Source organism: Lethenteron reissneri, chromosome 24 (assembly GCF_015708825.2).
Source record: "Lethenteron reissneri isolate LAM-NWPU_2019-01 chromosome 24, ASM1570882v1, whole genome shotgun sequence".
Taxonomy (NCBI): domain Eukaryota; kingdom Metazoa; phylum Chordata; class Hyperoartia; order Petromyzontiformes; family Petromyzontidae; genus Lethenteron; species Lethenteron reissneri.
The window spans coordinates 13541980-13559853 of NC_083802.1; the positions used below are offsets into that span (position 1 = coordinate 13541980).

A 17874-nucleotide genomic window follows, 5' to 3' on the forward strand; every position below is an offset into this window, starting at 1 on the left:
TGATGTTGACGATGTGTGTTTATCATTTTTCGTGCATAGCGCCGACCAAACGTTAAATATCGCGTCTTGCATCAGTCCGCGTATACGTGCATGCATCCGCACGCAGTTACAGATACGCGAACGTTGACGCGTGCAAGTTGTTTGCCGTGCGTTGAGGTTGTACGCTACACCCGTGCAAGAGTTTAAATGTCTCGCGTAATATTTGCCTGACTACCCCCCTGTGCCGGATTATCCTAGCAGCAAAAGTAGCAACACATGTAGCTACGACATGTGTAGTAGCTACGACATGTGTAGTAGCTACATGTGTAGTAGCTACATGTGTAGTGGTAGCTACGACATGTGTAGTAGCTACATGTATAGTAGCTACATGTGTAGTGGTAGCTACGACATGTGTAGTAGCTACATGTGTAGTAGCTACATGTGTAGTGGTAGCTACGACATGTGTAGTAGCTACATGTGTAGTAGCTACATGTGTAGTGGTAGCTACGACATGTGTAGTAGCTACATGGGTAGTAGCTACATGTGTAGTAGCTACCTGTGTAGTAGCTACATGTGTAGTGGTAGCTACGACATGTGTAGTAGCTACATGTGTAGTAGCTACATGTGTAGTGGTAGCTACGACATGTGTAGTAGCTACATGGGTAGTAGCTACATGTGTAGTAGCTACCTGTGTAGTAGCTACCTGTGTAGTAGCTACACATGTAGTAGCTACTACACGTGTAGTAGCTACGGGCCCCGCACTTTCAAGGGCCCCGCGCTAAATGCTTTCAAGCTATCAATTCCGGTTCAGTGATTCTGCACTTGCTCTATTACTATAGTACTATAGCGCCTTCAACTTTTACGAACGACTGGGTGTTTAAGGTTAGCGATTAGTCATATTATCTGGCTGTATAGAAAATGAAAAAAAATGCAATTACTTTACTGTGCAAGTAAAAACAAAAGTGTTTTAATATGAATAAGTTTTTAAAAAATTCGGCCCCTTTATAGCAACATATGCTACAGGCCCCGCACTAGCTGAATCCACTCCACCAATCCGCCACACCCCCCGCGCCCCCCCCCTCGGACCCCGACACCGGTGTGGGCTTGGAAGGGGGTGGGGGGGGTGGGGTAAACATTTTTCCGGAGCCAAGCCCCGGACAGCTCAGGGGGGTAAATTGTCGCGAGGCATCCGCCCGGCCTTCATAGGCGCTCGCTAACAGCACTTGCCCCAAGCAGTCTTCGAAGGCTATAACGGAGGGGGGTGGGGGGCGACTTTGTCTTTGTCGTGACAAGTTGTCCGTCGTCTCCACGTGGGTGATCTCGCGACGCGTCTGTGCGTGCGCGTCGTCGCCACAACGCGGATTCTAGCGCCGCGTGTATGAAGCTGTCACGCGCGTTACTTGCTCGCCGCGTGAACCCGGCGCGTGTCGCCCTCGCTGCGGGTACGGGGGGAGTGGGATTTGGAAGTGTGGGGGGGGGGGGGGGGAATTCGTGGCTAGCAGCTTTCATTGACTTTCTATCGGCTTTAGCGTCACACTCCACCGGAGGCGAATTACTTGGTTCACCGATGATGGACAACCCTGTATTTTTGTATTTGTGTGTGCCGCGTTTAGACACGACACTGAACTCGCGGCTGACTTGTCGCCCTGTGAGTGGAAATCAGTCAAGCCTGTGCGGCCTTGTTTGGGGGGGGGGCACAACATTCGAACTGGTTTGGGTTTTATGATAGAGATTGTTTGCATGGGTTAGATCGCGTAAATATAGAAATGTGTCGTTAAAAACCGCCACCACCCGACACAGCCAACTAGTAAGGGCTGTCACGTAAACAGAACGTGGCCAATTCGTCACTAGTACAGCACACCGGTTGTGTGTTGGAGAGCCAAGCCACAACATTTACAATCAGAGTACGACGTTTCGCCAGTAATTACAACTAGCTTCATCAGGCAACAGCCAGATTTGCGCAGAAGTCCACCTGTTTTGTTCCTTATATAGAGGCGTAGATGTGGTGACATCGGAAGTGTGGTCACCACACTTCCGATGTCTCTAGCTGTGAGTATTAACTGGACTATATTTATGCCAAATTTCACAATGTCAGGCCCTCTAAGAACATCATTACAATGTACGTCAGTCAATCAATCACAGTTGCTCGTGAGATGTTTGCGTATATCCAACGCACACGAGAGGGGGGGGGGTGGTAGTGTAGCGGTCAGCGCACTGCCCTACGGACCCGACCACCCGAGTTCGATTCCGGCTCACGGCCAACATCGGGGACGAACATCCGAAGCGCGTCTGGGGCCTGCCCTAGGTCGACTCGGCATTAAAAAAGTACCCGGTTGCCCTGCGTAAGCAAAGCCGGCCAGAACTTGGTGCTGACCTCACACCCTTCTGATGTGGCGTGCCACTCTTCATTGGGTATTTACTCATAGCCCTTGCTACGATGGACTGCTAAGGCTACACGGGGAGTCTTTGTATATACACACAGTGGGATCTATATTTATCTGGGTGTCGCTATCATCAGAGCGCTAGATAATTGTCTAAATGTTTAGTTGTGATCGACACGTCCCATTAAACTCACGAGGGTCGATAAAATCGGTACCACGTTATCGCTAGTCGTAGTTTGTTTTGACTACCGACCGCCGCGGCAATGTGAAATTTTAACCGCTGTCTCAGGCCCGTGGAAGCAGACGAGCTTCCCCTACTTTGCTCCGTTTAGTCGTAGACTCTTTGAACTTGACTAGGATTCCGTAAACATTCATCCAACAATGTTTAAGTCGGATAACTTGGTCTGGGAGGTGGAGCGGTGGCGCAGTGGTTAGCACAGTACAATTTCCGGCCACGGCCAAAATCAGTAGCTCATGATATCTCACCCCCACCCGCCCCATCTTCAGCAATCTGCAATAACCAGCATGGTGAAGTATGGTGAAACAGCGTCTATGACTGATACGACGTAGAAAGTCGATCATCTAGCAGAGGACTGGCAAACGGTCGTGAAATATAAAAATTTAACTATCATAATGTACAGTACCGTACCATACACTTGGTCTGTTTGCAGTGTTGATGAAGGCATATGGTTTTAGTGCTTAGGTACGCATTGCACACAATGTGACGGTGTAAATATACGCCATCATCACCAGCAGCATCATCGTGAGCCATGATCGATCCACTGCTGTAACTATTAACACATTTATTTTATTTGATCAGTTCAGGCTCACTGAGCAATACACATCTTTTTTCAGAAGCGACCTGGCCACAAAATGATAGCTCAACGAAGTGGCTTATCACGTGGAAATGTATAGCAGCCAAATAGTCTTAAACGCACGTGGTTTCTAAATGTGAAGGAGAAAACCCAGAGGACCAGGAGAAAAATCAACGCGACCACAAGGGGGGGGGGAGAGATGTAAACTCCAAATATACAGCAGGTGTCGGGATCGAACCCACGACCTCCCGTATACCAGGCGAGGTAGTTGACATCTCGCCGCCGTGGCGCCCTCCCTGTGTGGGGTTTCCCCAGGCCGTGGGCAGCTCTCACGGACACGCGATGCCACATATCCACATCGCTCCGTCTCCTCGGTGTGGATGTCCCCTCTTGTGCGTTGTTCCCCATTCCCTTTGGCTGCCGCCACTGCGTCGTTAATCTCGACCACCGGACATCATCACGAACGTCATCAACATCGTCGTAATCGTTTTTTGTTTGTGCTTTTTTGTTCCGGTGCAATTTATTAATTTGTTTATAATTTTCGGTTTTGTTTAGCGGTAGGGTTTTCATTTGTTTGCTAGTAGCTGTGTACGGGAATTTAGTTTTTCTATATATAATCAATGTGAAGCGTTACGGGATGCTATTAGCATGAATGACGCTATATAAAATAAAAAAAAGTATAATTATTATCTCTCGGCGTGCTTTGCCCATGCCCACTTACTTCCAATAGTCAATACCTGTGCTGTGCAATGTAATCACAGGTACATATGCGTCTAATTACAGACGTGGATATAGGAGCGTGCATATTTAATAACACGCGTGACGGCATCAATGATGATAATGTGACATCAAACTGTGCGTTGTCATTTAAAGTCCACTGTTAGATTCCGTGAGTGGACACGGACTCTTATGCCACGTGTAAAACAGAGACGTGTACCCTCTGCGACGCAGATTTACAGAACGATGTCAACTCTCGTGAACTCACAGAGAAGGGTTAGAATGTAGAATATTTTTTAAAATATTAGATTCTTTACAGGGCGCTTTAAGATGCAATCCGACGGCGTTCAGTGAGGAAGGCGATGAAATGGATGGGAGGGACAGGGCCTGGGAATGGAGCTGATCTTGCAGAGAGGGTAGGCAAGGCAGAGTAAGGTGGAACGTGATGGCGAGTGAGGGTGTTTGATGGGTGCAACGTGGACAAGTGTAGCCCTGGTGGATCCTCATAGCCCCAAAAGTGACGACACGCGGAGGCTGATTGGTTTCAATGGGGCGCCACGGTGGCTAGGAGATGTTAACTACCTCGCCTGGCATGCAGGAGGTCGCGGGTTCGATTCCGACCCTGATGCCTGCTGTATATTTGGAGTGTGCAGTCTCTCTCTCTCATCACCACGGTGGATAGGAGATGTTAACTACCTCGCCTGGTATGCAGGGGGTCGTGAGTTCCATTCCGACCCTGACACCTGCTGGATATTTGGAGTTTGCGGTGTCTCTCTCATCACCACGGTGGCTAGGAGATGTTAACTACCTCGCCTGGGTTCGAATTCGACCCTGACACCTGCTGTATATTTGGAGTTTGTGTGTGTCTCTCTCTCTCTCATCATCACGGTGGCTAGGAGATGTTGACTACCTCGCCTGGCATGCAGGGAGGTCGTGGGTTCGATTCCGACCCTGATGCCTGCTGGATATTTGGAGTTTGCGGTGTCTCTCTCGCTGTGGCTGCTGCTATAACTTTCCACCTTATAAGCCAGTTTGTTGGGCTATCATTTGTGAGAGCCAGGTTGTTTATGAAAAAAAAAATTTATACTTGCTCAGTGGGTATTGCCTGGTAAAATAAAAATAAAAAAAATCGTTCAACGGGTTTAGTTCAAGAGATCACTCATTGGTGAAGGAAAGCCCCGTGGAGTGTGACGTTCAGGCCGATAAAAAGCGCTAGAACGTGCAATTTATATGTAAAAAAAACTATATTATACGACAACACGCGTAGGTCGACTCAGCCTTAAATTCAAGTACACTCGCTGGTGCCCTCGTCATGTGAGCAAAAGGACGGCCGGGGGAAATATATATATACTGTCTGCATTAGTCGCGCTGTGTGAAATGGTGCAGCTTTCTGCAAAGCCGAATCTCGGTGCTCGCGACCAGCGCTTGCCCATGCAGTCTGCAGCGCTCATAGTGGACTCTGAATCGCTGTACCACATTTGTCTTGCTTATGTGCGCTAATCGCTGCTGAGTAGGACACGTATACAGCGTAGTAGTAGTGTTGTTAGTGTTATCTTTATTTGTTTGTACCAAGCTTTATACGTATTCTACTTCGTAACTGGTAACAGTCAGTGCCGGATTATCCTCGTAGCAAAAGTAGCTACATATGTAGTAGCTACTACTAGTAGCTATATGTAGTAGCTACTACTACATATGTAGTAGCTACTATATGTAGTAGTAGCTACGGGCCCCCGCACTTTCAAGGGCCCCGCGCTAAAACGCTTTCAAGATATCAATTCCGGTTCAGTGATTCTGCACTTGCTCGATTACTCCAGCACTATACCGCCTTCAACTTTGATGAACGACTTGGTGTTTAAGGTTAGTGAATTGTCGAATTTTCTGGTCGTATAGCAAATGAAAAAAATACAATTACTTTACTGTGCAAGTAAAAAAAATTGTGTTTTAATATTTACGTGTTTTATTTTTTATTTAAGGCCCCTTTATAACAATATATGCTACAGGCCTCGCACTAGCTTCATCCGGCACTGGTAACAGTAGCCGCTTTCTGTCGACTTTAGCGTCACGCTCTAGGGGAGGCGAATCACTTGGTCCCATCGACAGCGGGTGGAGATGTGTTTTGTTACATTTGTATGGGGAGCGGTGGCGCAGCGGTTAGCGCTGCACTGCGCTGCAAACCCGACCACCCGAGTTGGATTCCCGCTCCCGGCCACCAACACCACCAGTGACGATTATCTAAACCGGTCCTGGGCCTTCCCGAGGTCGACTCAGCCTCAAATAAATACCTGGTGCGGTGTGTAAGCATCGCCGCTGGGAAGACAAAGGCGGCCGGGCGCGGTATTGGTCACCGACCCCTTCGTGTGCCGTTCCGGCCTTCATAGGTGCTGGCTAACAGTCTGTTAAGGCTACAAGAGGAATCTTTGTCTTTGTAATATTTGTAAATTGCGTATTTGTTGCGCGATTCTCTGGGGGGGGGAGGTGTAACTTCAGGCTGAGAGGCAACTGGCTCCGAGTTGTGAAACCACGGTTTAACCTCCAACGCCGTCATTCTTAGAGGGCGAATTTTGATATTTTGTAATTTTGCGATTTAGTTTCGTTTTTCTCGTTGTACATAAGGACTCAGATATATATATAGTTGTGCCACATTTCAGTGTTGCGTGTCCTTCCAGAACAAACAATATAAGTTGCATCAATCGGCTCGCTCAGTCGCGACTTTGTCCACTCACTCCATACACAAGAGAGTATTGTTTAGTGAGATGAAGACGTCACAGTTATTGATTTAACTCGACATTCGGTATGGATCACTATGATTCCACGTGATACACCATACTAATAATAATACGTTTATTATTTATATAATCCGTGCCTCGAGTTTCCTGGCTGGCTACTGGCTGGGCTTCTGTACACCCCAATGATAACCATCTCGTCCGTGGCTGCGGGTAGTTGCTATCAAAACTAGCTGGGTAACTGGCCACACGGGATCTTCCTTGTAAAATAAAATGAAGATTTATTTGAATTGAACGGCGGAAGAAGAATAAGCGGAAGAAGTTTGGAAGTCGATAAATAATAATATTAATAATAATCGATAGCGACGCCAAAGAGGTCGGAGTAACGGATTGCAAAAGACGGATGACAGCTCTCTTCAAAATTGTTCTAAAAATTGCGGTCAGCACTACGTTGCTCTCGGAACCCGGCGACCCGAGTTCGATTCCCGCCCACGGCCAACACCGGTCACGATTGTCTGAACCGGTTCTGGACCTCCCCTAGGTCGACTCAGCCTCAAATGAGTACCCGGTGCGATGTGTAAGCATCGCCACTGGGGATACAAAGGTGATCGGGCGTGGTGCTGGCCCCGCGTATGCCGTGCCGGCCTTCATAGGTGCTCGCTAACAGCACTTGCCCCACAAGTGCGTAAAGGCTATACGGGGGATCTTTGTCTTTGTTGTCACTGCTTCAGGTGAATGAAAACCACCCTCTTCCTACAGGCTGATCCAGGGCATATTCTCATGATTGTGTTGATGATGTACTCAGGATACATATATACTGTACACAGCCTATAAAGTATACACACCGTAGTCTATACAATATATGGATATCTTAAATACAGCATACACACCCTATACCTATACAAATCATTTTATACCTATACTATGACAGAAGGGGTATTAACCGAAACGTCGCGTCTCATATATATTCCTTTGAAGGCCACAGTTGACGAATGAGTTGAGTTTTTTTTGTATCCGCGCGCGTGTGTGTGCCCGTGTGTGTGCTGTGTGTACGCGCGCGGGTGTGTGCTGTGTGTGCTGTGTGTGCTGTGTGTACGCGCGCGCCCGTGCGTGTGCCCGTGCGTGTGCCCGTGCGTGTGCCCGTGCGTGTGCCCATGTGTGTAGGAGGAGATCAAATTAGCTGGCAGCGGCTCTATAAGTAAGGGTAGGCGCCCTTATCTGTCAGAAGCTCCGCGATTACAACTCTGCCGCGTTTAGCATATAGATGGAATCCAAGGCAAAACAGCGAGAGAGCGGGCGGGCGGGCGGGCGTAGAGAGACAGACACACATACACAGAGAGAGGGGCGTCCTTTATTTAAGCCCAGGTGAGAACCCTCTGAGACTGACAGAAGTCGCCTTTTCAAGTGGAGACCTGGGGAGAAGAAAATAGCACAGGATACAAACGTGACGTGGGTTTCAGCAGCTCGGCTCGCGCGGGCTAGAAATGTTAAGCAACTTAAAGAAACATTTGTTTAAAAAAATATATACCCGTAACTACTAAGGGAATCGAACATCACACGCTAAAATACCAAACTATATTCTAAAAAAAAAAGTTTTGCTGGCTGGCGTGCGGGTGGGAAAGCTACGCGGCGGTGACGTCACCGCGCAAACCTGCGTGATGACACGTAGAAGGGATATAATACAATATTAAAAATAAAACATAATAAGATAAAATTAAGACGACGTTTCGGCCACAACGCAAGCCACCGTCCTCAGGTGAAGAACCTGAAGAACCTGAGGACGGCTGCTTGCGTTGTGGCCGAAACGTCGTGAGAATTTTATCTTATAATGTTTTATTTTTTTATTTTTTTATTTCCCTTCGACGTGACTTTACCGAAAGAACCAAGAATATGAATCCACGCAATCACGAAATTTTTAAATCGAAACATTTCTGCGTGATGACGTCAGCCGCCACATCGGCCGTGTGTCCCCCGCGCAAAAGCGCGCGGGCGGTGCGAGTCGTGACATATTCAGTTCGTTTAAATCCAATCTTGATGTTAAATCCTTTTGTACATCAACTTGAACGAATGAAGACCTCCCCGTCCCGTGTTCGCCATGCGATTGTTTGACTCTAGGTCGGCGCGTTGCGGGCCGATGAAGTTGGTCCCGAGGCTAGTTGCGATATCACTTCGCCACTGATGTTAGCCGTGAGGTCGGGGAACGAACCGAGGGCGCCGGGTTTCAAAATTCAGTTCGCTAACCACTGCTTTGCAGCGCTTGACCCCACACCAATACGTATGTATATGTATGCATACAAAAAAGACAAAAATTCCCGGTATAGCCTTAACAGACTGTTGGGGCAAGTGTTGTTAGCGAGCACCCATGAAGGCCTGAACGGCACACGAAGGGGTGGGTGGCCAGCACCACGCCCGTCCGCCTTTGTCTCCCCAGTGGCGATGTTTACACACCGCACCAGGTACTCATTTGAGGCTGCGTCGGCCTCGGCGAGACCCAGAACCGATTCAGATAATCGTCACACTGGTGTTGGTCGTGAGCGGGAGTCACACACACACGATTCGCTACTCAGGAATGACTCACAGTGTGTGGACCCTTTTTCAAAAGGGTCCCGAAATGCGATATTCGGCCAACGGAACTGATGAGTGTTGAGTGCCTGTAGAGGAATAAATAAAGACCCCACCACCACCACCACCGTCACCCACGAGGGCGTATCTAGGGTGGGCTACGTACGGCGCGAAAGAAGCTCAACATACTCGCATAGCAAACGTGACGCTCGACACTGCCACGTGCAGGCCTCGCGCCGACAGCATCCCGGCAAGCAAATGCCCTGTGGACGCAGATCACCCCACCCCCTAAGTCCTGGGCAGGCTGATGAACCCGCTTCGCTTTCCGCCGCCGAGTTCCAGCGAAATCCGCTGTTCATTTTGTCGAAAGGGAAACGACTCCTGCTGGGTTTTTTTTTTGGGGGGGGGGGGGGGGCGGTGGTGGGCGGGTCGGAGAGAGGGTGGCGAGAGTGTGGGGAAGGGCAATTGGACCGTGAGGACTGGGGCTACGGGAGCCGGGGGGGGTGGATTAAGGGGGGACGGGGGGTGAGGCGAAGGGGGGGGGGGGCACCGTTTCGTTCTAACCTCCAGTTGTGTTTTGTTTTAGGGCGGGAGGGGGGGAGAGCGAAATTTAAAGTCGGACATCGTGAATAATTTCCGCTGTCAGTGGCCGAACGTGTACCTTGCCGCGGGCCACTGGAACCCTTCTCATTAACTAATGGAGCTGGTAAACCGGTATGCAAATGAGGGTGGGAATGAATTCGCGATCCTTAAAAAAAAACCACGGCATCGCCACTGCGCTCGGCTCGTCTCCGCCGTGACTCCGAGCCATTGCAGAACCCCACGCGGTCTAAACACCGCGGCCCTTAATTAAGATTTTGTTCATCAAATATTAATGGGGGGAAAAAACATTTGCTCCGGTTTTTTTTCGACTCGGTTAACAAAAAAACACGATGATGACCATCGGACGGAGAACACGCACCAAGACTCGGTTGTGAACTTCGCTCCTCGCCTCTCTGTGTGTGTGCGTACTTAAATGTGCGGTTGTTTTATTTGTAAATAATTGTATTAGCTCTTGCTTAAGATTGAGTTGTAATGTTTAATACAGTATATGCTTGTGCAGTACTAGTGCATCGCGAGTAAATTTCTCGTGATGCACATAATTCTCGTATAATCATCATATCATTAACGATAAGATACTTTGCCAAACGGGGATCGAGCGTTTTTCCCTTGCGCACGTGGCTTTACTCCGGGTGGTCCGCCCCCCCCCCCCCCCCCACTTGTATAACACACACACACTCATCATTAATTGGGCTCAAATAATCTTCAAGTAAAAAAACCGATACAGCGGGAGCCTCCTGAAACAGAGTGCTATGGCTCAGTTTGGCTTCCCGAGATAAATAAGAACATTTTATTTGAAAGCATTCACACGCCGCATCGGAGATTGCATTGGTGGGGGGTGGGGGGCGGTGGGTTGGGGGGGGGTTGACCATACTTCACCAGAGAACCCGAGTAGAGCTGTTAACCAACTCTTCAAGTCCCGTGCTGTTAAGCGAGCAACCAACCACGCACAGAAGACAAAGATCCCCCGTATAGCCTTTAACAGACTGCTGGTGGCAAGTGTCCCGTTCGCGAGCACCAATTATCAAGGGCAGCACCACCCACGCGTGGCGGGGGTGCGTGGGTGGTGGGGGGTCAAACACCACGCCCGGCCACCTTTGTCTTCAATATAATGATAGGTACACACCCCCACCGGCTACTCATTTTAAGGCTCATTCGACCCATAGGGGGGGGGGGGGGCGGCTCGAATATTGTTCGCCACTGTCTCTCTCTCGCTCGCGACATTTGAACTCGGCTCATCGGATTCGTAGTGGCGCAGTGCGCTGACTGACGACGCTGCCGACTCCCCACGTCCAGGCACGCAAAGCATTGACTGGCAAAAAAAACAAACAAACGCAGAAAGACAAAGATCCCCCGTATAGTCTTAACACACTGTTGGGGCAAGTGCTGTTAGCGAGCACCTATGAAGGCCGGCACGGCACACGAGGGAGTGGGTGGCCAGCACCACGCCCGGCCGCCTTTGTCTCCCCACTGGCGATGTTTACACACCGCACAAGGTACTAATTTGAGACTGAGTCGACCTAGGGGAGGCCCAGTACCGGTTCAGATAATCGTCACTGGTAATGGTGGCCGTGAGCTGGAATCGAACCCGGGTCGCCGGGTTCGTAGCGCAGCGTAGCGCTAACCACTACACTACCGCTCCCACAAACACACACACAGACACACACACAAACACACACACAGACACACACACACACACGAACACACACAGACACACACAGACACACACACAAACACACACAGACACACCTATAGTCTTACATCCAGACATCGGAACGCAGCGATTTACGCAGCGGATGCATTTCCGAATGGATGAGAACTAAAAGTACAGCTTGCAACAACAACAACACGAGGTGGGGGGGGGTGGAGGGGGAAGACCTCCGTGTCTGATTCGCACCACGTGAGTCTGTCAGCCAGCCGACCGCTCGGTCATTAATTCGTTCAGTAGTTTGTTGAATCGTTCGCTCATCCATTCATTCGTTCGTCTGTTCATTCGCGTGTACATGAAGCGGTGTATCCGTGTTTTGCTCGTACGAATATTAATCCGGCTACGTATCCGCAGATGCGCTCATCTCGTTCCGCTGATGGGTCAGTCACGCCGAGTCAGTGTGTGACGAGCTGACATGAGCGCGTGCAACGTTATATAGTCACCCGCAGCCGCGTGTAACGTGGCATGCGTGTGTACGCGCGCGCGTGTGTGTGTGTATTCAAGGCTTTACGGGGATTTTTGTCTTTGTGTATGTATCCGTGTCTGGGGAGCGGTAGTGTAGTGGTTAGCGCGCTGCGATCACGGCCAGCAACAGTGATGATTATCTGGACCGGTCCTGGGCCTCCTCTAGAGCGACTCAGCCATAAACTAGTACCTGGCGCGCTGTGTAAACATCTGCCGGGTGTGATTCTGGCCCCAAACCCCCCCTCTCGTGTGCCGTACCGGCCCTTCATTCGGTGTTCCGCTAACAGCACTTGCCCCAACAGTCTATTGAAGCGCGACAGGGGATCTTAGTCTTTTGTGTCTGTGCGTGTGTACGTGTCTTTGTATTTCTGTCTGTGTCTCTGTGCGAGTATCTGTGTGTATGTGTCTCTGTGTGCGTGTGTCTTCGCGGTTTCTCTGTGTGTGCCCGTGTGGGTCTCTGAGGCTGTGTGTGTGTGTGTGCGCGCGCGTCTGCACGTGCATGTGAGTAACAGATAATTAAAGAATTAATCGCGATCATTAGCTGTGGTGACCCTCATTTACGCGAAACCCGTCTTGGCTGCGTGGGGCCGTGCGGTAATTAGTTTTGATGGGGGGTTTTAAATAGGGGAGGTCATTGCCTTGATGATGATGATGACGATTATGCTTCTGCTAATGATGATGAGTATTGCTTCCGCTGCTGCTGCTGTTGATGCTGATGCTGCTGCTGATTATAATTATGAGAACAACGACACATCTATTGAAGATTTTCATACTTATATTTGGTGGCAGCGGTGGTAATGATTATGATGAGGATGATGGTAACGATGATTCTTCTGCTGATGATGCCGCCGCTGACTTTGACACTGCTCAGTTTAACACGCAGGCTTTCGCGACCAATATTATTCATAATCAACGTTTTTGGGTTAGATCGCGTTATTTATAAATGTTGAAGCGTGAAACCAAAACATTTACAATGTTGTGGTTTCACGCTTCAACACACCGGTGGGCTAAAGCAGTGAACTATTTGTCTTTTGTCAACGTGACACTTTTTTTGCTGATTGGCCGTGTCGGGTGGTGGAGGGTTACGACACATTTATAAATAACGCGATCTAACCCAAAAACGTTGATTATGAGTATGATACTGCTGCTGCTGATGCTGCTGCTGCTGCTGCTGATGATGATGATGATTTCAAGCAAAGCGTCTTACACACACACATAAAGATGAAGATTTTGGTGGGAGCGATGTTGACAATGACGCTGCTGTCCCTGTCGGCAGGAGGAGCGAGATGATGGGCCTTCGCCCGCGCCCATGACCCCCGTGCTCGGCCAATACGGACGTGGATCGGCAGAGCGCTCCGGTGCGTGCGTGTGTGTGTGGGCATCCCCTAGGTCGACTCAGCCTCAAATGAGTACCCGGTGAGGTGTGGAAACATCGCCACAGAGGAGACAAAGGCGGCCGGGCGTAGTGTTGGCCACCCGCCCCCTTAGTGTGCCTTGCCGGCCTTCATAGGTGCTCACTAACAGCACTTGCCCCACACGTCTATTAAGGCTATAAGGGGAGGGGGAATCTCTATAGTTGTCTTGTGTGTGTGTTTGTGTGTAGCGTGTGTGTGTGTACCGTGTGTGTGTGTGTACTGTGTGTGTACTGTGTGTGTGGACCGTGTGTGTGTGTACTGTGTGTGTACTGTGTGTGTACCGTGTGTGTGATACGTTGTGTGTACACTGTCTGTGTACTGTTTGTGTATGCTGTGTATGTGTCTGCACTGTGTGTGTGTGTGTGCACCGTGTGTGTGTGTACCGTGTGTGCTGTGTGTGTGTACTGTGTGTGTGTACCGTGTGTGTGTGTGTGTACCATGTGTGTGTACCGTGTGTGTGTGTGTACCGTGTGTGTACTGTGTGTGTGTACTGTGTGTGTGTACCGTGTGTATGTACCGTATGTGTGTACTGTGTGTACACTGTGTGTGTGTGCTGTGTGTGTGTACCGTGTGTGTGTGTACTGTGTGTGTACCGTGTGTGTGTGTACCGTGTGTGTGTACTGTGTGTGTACCGTGTGTGTATACTGTGTGTGTACCGTGTGTGTGTTCCGTGTGTGTGTACTGTGTGTGTACCGTGTGTGTGTACCGTGTGTGTGCGTGTACCGTGTGTGTGTGTACTGTGTGTGCACTGTGTGTGTGTACCGTGTGTGTGTACCGTGTGTGTGTGTACTGTGTGTGCACTGTGTGTGTACTGTGTGTGTACTGTGAGTGTACCGTGTGTACTGTGTGTACTGTGTGTGTACCGTGTGTGTACTGTGTGTGTGTACTGTGTGTGTACCGTGTGTGTACTGTGTGTGTGTACTGTGTGTGTGCGTACTGTGTGTGTGTGTTCTGTGTGCACAATGGTATCCCTGCTCCATCATCATCATGATGCATTGGGCGTGATGCACGCGGCGCGGATGCCGTGAAATGTTTCAGTTAGCCCCGCCAACCCTCGCCACACACGCACAACGACTGACTGACACGCGACTTACACAGACAATGTACACGGTAACAATATAGACGTTCACATAAAGTAGTGGCAAGTGCTGTTAGCGAGTCGCACACATGAAGGTCGGCACGGCACACGAAGGGGATGGGAGGCCAGCAACCACACCCGGCAGCCTTTGTATCCCCATGTGGCTGTTCACACACCGCACCAATGGGGAGACAAAGGCGGTCGGGCGTGGTGTTGGCCACCCACCCCCTCGTGTGCCGTGCCGGCCTTCATAGGTGCTCGCTAACAGCACTTGCCCCTACAGTCTGTTAAGGCTATACGGGGGGTCTTTGTCTTTGTTGACACACACACACATACACCCACTCACAAATGTAAGCCGCGGCAATTTCACGCGTTTATTTATCAAGGCGCATTCATACAAACGAAGCTTATAGCTTGAGATGTGTTGATCGCGCACTCTTAAGATGCGTGTCTACTTGAGAAAATACAAAACTGTTGTTAGAAATAATTTAGCCATTATGACCACCGTTATATCCTACCAATCATGCATTAAACACGTTTTCTATTCAGCGAACTTACCGCGTAAAATAATCAGTCGAATACAAACGTAACATCAGGCTCCTAATAGCCACCGCCGTAAGTGCTGTCTACGTGCGAATTGTACGCGTTATCGTTAGTTTACGATGGATACGTAAGCGTGAAACTCCTTTCTTTACTCACCTTAATTGCCAAATTAGCGTGTGACATTGACTTGCTAGCCAGCTGGCTGTGGCCGCAGACTCTCGGATTTGGGGTCGTATTCTGCACGGGAGGCGAACTACTCGGTCCACTCATGGACGGCGCTCCATTTGTAAACCGTCGCATCGCCTGTCCCAGTGACTGCGAGTTCAAAACTAAAACAAATAATACAACTTCTTGGTTCTTTCGGTAAAGTCACGTAGAAGGGAAATAATAGAATAATAAAAAGAAAAGTAATTATTATTTATTAAAAAAAAAATGTTATTTTATTATTTCCCTTCTACGTGACTTTACCGAAAAGAACCAAGAAGATGAATCCCTGCAGTCACGAAAGCTTTCAATCGAAAAATAAATACAACTCCGGGGAGGGGGCCTTGACAACACTGGCCCCAACAAGTCTGTCTCTTGAGGCTATCCCGGGGTGAGGGGGTGGGTGGGGGAGGAGGGGAGTTAGTGGCGGGGGGGGGGGATCTTTGTGTACTGACCACGCCGCTTTGTGTCTAATTCTCACCAGGCACGGGGAACCCCCTTCTACTGAGAGGTGGCGGAGCGGACGGCCCTCCCAGAAGCCACCGCACGATCGAGCAAGGGGGGGGCCGCGCACGTGCACAACGGTGGGCGCGCTGAGACCGCACGGCACCCGAGATGTTGGCCCGAGATGTTGACCCGAGATGTTGACCCGAGATGTTGACCCGACCGAGCGGACATTTAGCGCAACGGAGTTGCGACGAACGCGACTGTCTGAGCTGGACTCACGGCCCTTGCGGTGTGTGCGGTGCAGGTGACGCCACTCCGGCACCCGTGGAGCAACACTACCAGCCCGAGATCACACGCATGGACAAGGGTAAGCCCTGCCGCACACGTGCCACGCACGTTCCGCACAGAGTGGCTGAAAGGTGCCCTCCGAAGCCGCTATGGTTCCATCGAGGTAAAGGGAGTCACGGGGAATTCATGGGTTCGTGACACATCGCCGTGGTTGTTGCCAACATGTACAATTGTCACATTTTTCGATTTAAAGCTTTCGTGACTGCAGGGATTCATCTTCTTGGTTCTCTCGGTAAAGTCACGTAGAATGGAAATAATAAAATAATAAAATAAAACATAATAATAAAACATAATAAAATAATAATAAAAATATAATAATATAATAATAAATGTTATTATATTAATCTATTATTATATTAGTTTATTATGTTTTATTTGTATTATTTTATTATTTCCCTTCTACGTGACTTTACCGAAAGAACCAAGAAGATGAATTGTCACATTCCTCACCCCGCACCACATCTGTAAGCGAGACGTGGAGTCATCCACTTGCTCCACAGGCTCCCAGGCTAATTCGTGGATCAAGTTCAAAGTCGGCAGTGTCCACTTTCCTCCTAACTACTTCTGTCCTCTCGTCTCAACCTATTGTACTCCCCTCCACGCACTCCCATACCTCTCCCCTCTCGTCTCAACCTATCGTACTCCCATCGAGACATTGTCTGAGACCTCTCATCTCACTCTACTCCCCTCCCACGAATTCTCTGCTGCCGTACGCGAGGCTTCTGGCAAGGATCGCAGTCAACCTTCGCTCAGTGGGAGATCACTAATAATGCTGCTCCCAAGTCTGGAACTGCGTTCCCTCCGCCACCCGTGGCTGTTCAAGTCCAGGCTCAAGAATAATCCTCTTTGCCCCTGGTTATGACCGACTTCCTTTCTCTCTCGATATAAATATACTGGACATATGTGACAAAGAGCTTCATAGCTCATCGGATTCCTCCAGTCTAAATAAACATTCCGATTCTGATACACGCGAGACGTATGCCCCGCTTATTTCCATTCAGCGTCCTGAGCCACGCGGACTGTGGTTGTACGGAGAGTGCGCACTCTATTTTCCACTCGGTATATTTACACCACAGGGTGTTCAATTCATCAATTTGTACACTTGTGAAAATCAGTCACCGTGGGGGGGGGGGGGGGGGGGGGTAATCACATCGGTCTCTCGAGAGGTACGAGCAGGTATTTTAAGGATGCGTTGACTTCAAATATTCAATTTTGCTCAAAACGTGCATTGAATCATGCGAGCGCAAATGACATGCAACTCGTATACGCACTCATTGCTATGTTCACGAGCTTCGGAGTGACCTCGGCTTGTGCAAATTAGACGAGAAAAAGGTGGAATCGATTCGAACGAGACAGTAAAAACGAGACAATCATTTATCGATCCTCGAATCGAGCCGTGACCCTGTTTATCGGAGAGACGTGGACTCTATTTTGATGAATGATTCTGTGAATTACTGTCTCTGTGATCCGCACGTGGGGGGGAGTGGTGGCGCTGTGGTTAGCGCACTGCGCCCGTGTTCTATTCCCGCTCACGACCAATAACAGTGGCGGTAATACATAACCCGGTCCTACGTCCTGTTTCGCGAAAACAGCTCAGATCTTCGGCCTTGAAGTCAGCCTGAGGAAGACTGAAGTTCTTCATCAGTCCGCACCCCATGAGGAGCACCATCCACCAAGCATCTTCATTGAACAAACAGAACTGAAAGCTGTCCACCAGTTCAGCTACTTGGGGTGCGTCATCTCGTCTGACGCCAAGATCGACAACGAAGTCGACAACAGGCTGGCCAAGGCAAACAGTGCATTTGGCAGACTATACAAACGTGTCTGGAACAACAGAAACCTTAAAAGAGCCACAAAGGTCAACGTCTACAAAGCTGTTGTGCTGACCA

General features: G+C 49.4%; 1 protein-coding gene across 1 annotated transcript in view; it reads left to right on the forward strand.

Annotated features, from left to right (window-relative positions):
• LOC133346347 (SKI family transcriptional corepressor 1-like) overlaps window positions 1–17874 on the forward strand; it is a 33773-nt gene that overhangs the window by 1320 nt on the left and 14579 nt on the right. Inside the window, exons 2-3 of the mRNA XM_061557842.1 lie at window positions 13227–13308; window positions 15942–16004. Coding sequence (XP_061413826.1) covers window positions 13227–13308; window positions 15942–16004 — 145 coding nt within the window. The remainder of the gene's footprint in view (window positions 1–13226; window positions 13309–15941; window positions 16005–17874) is intronic.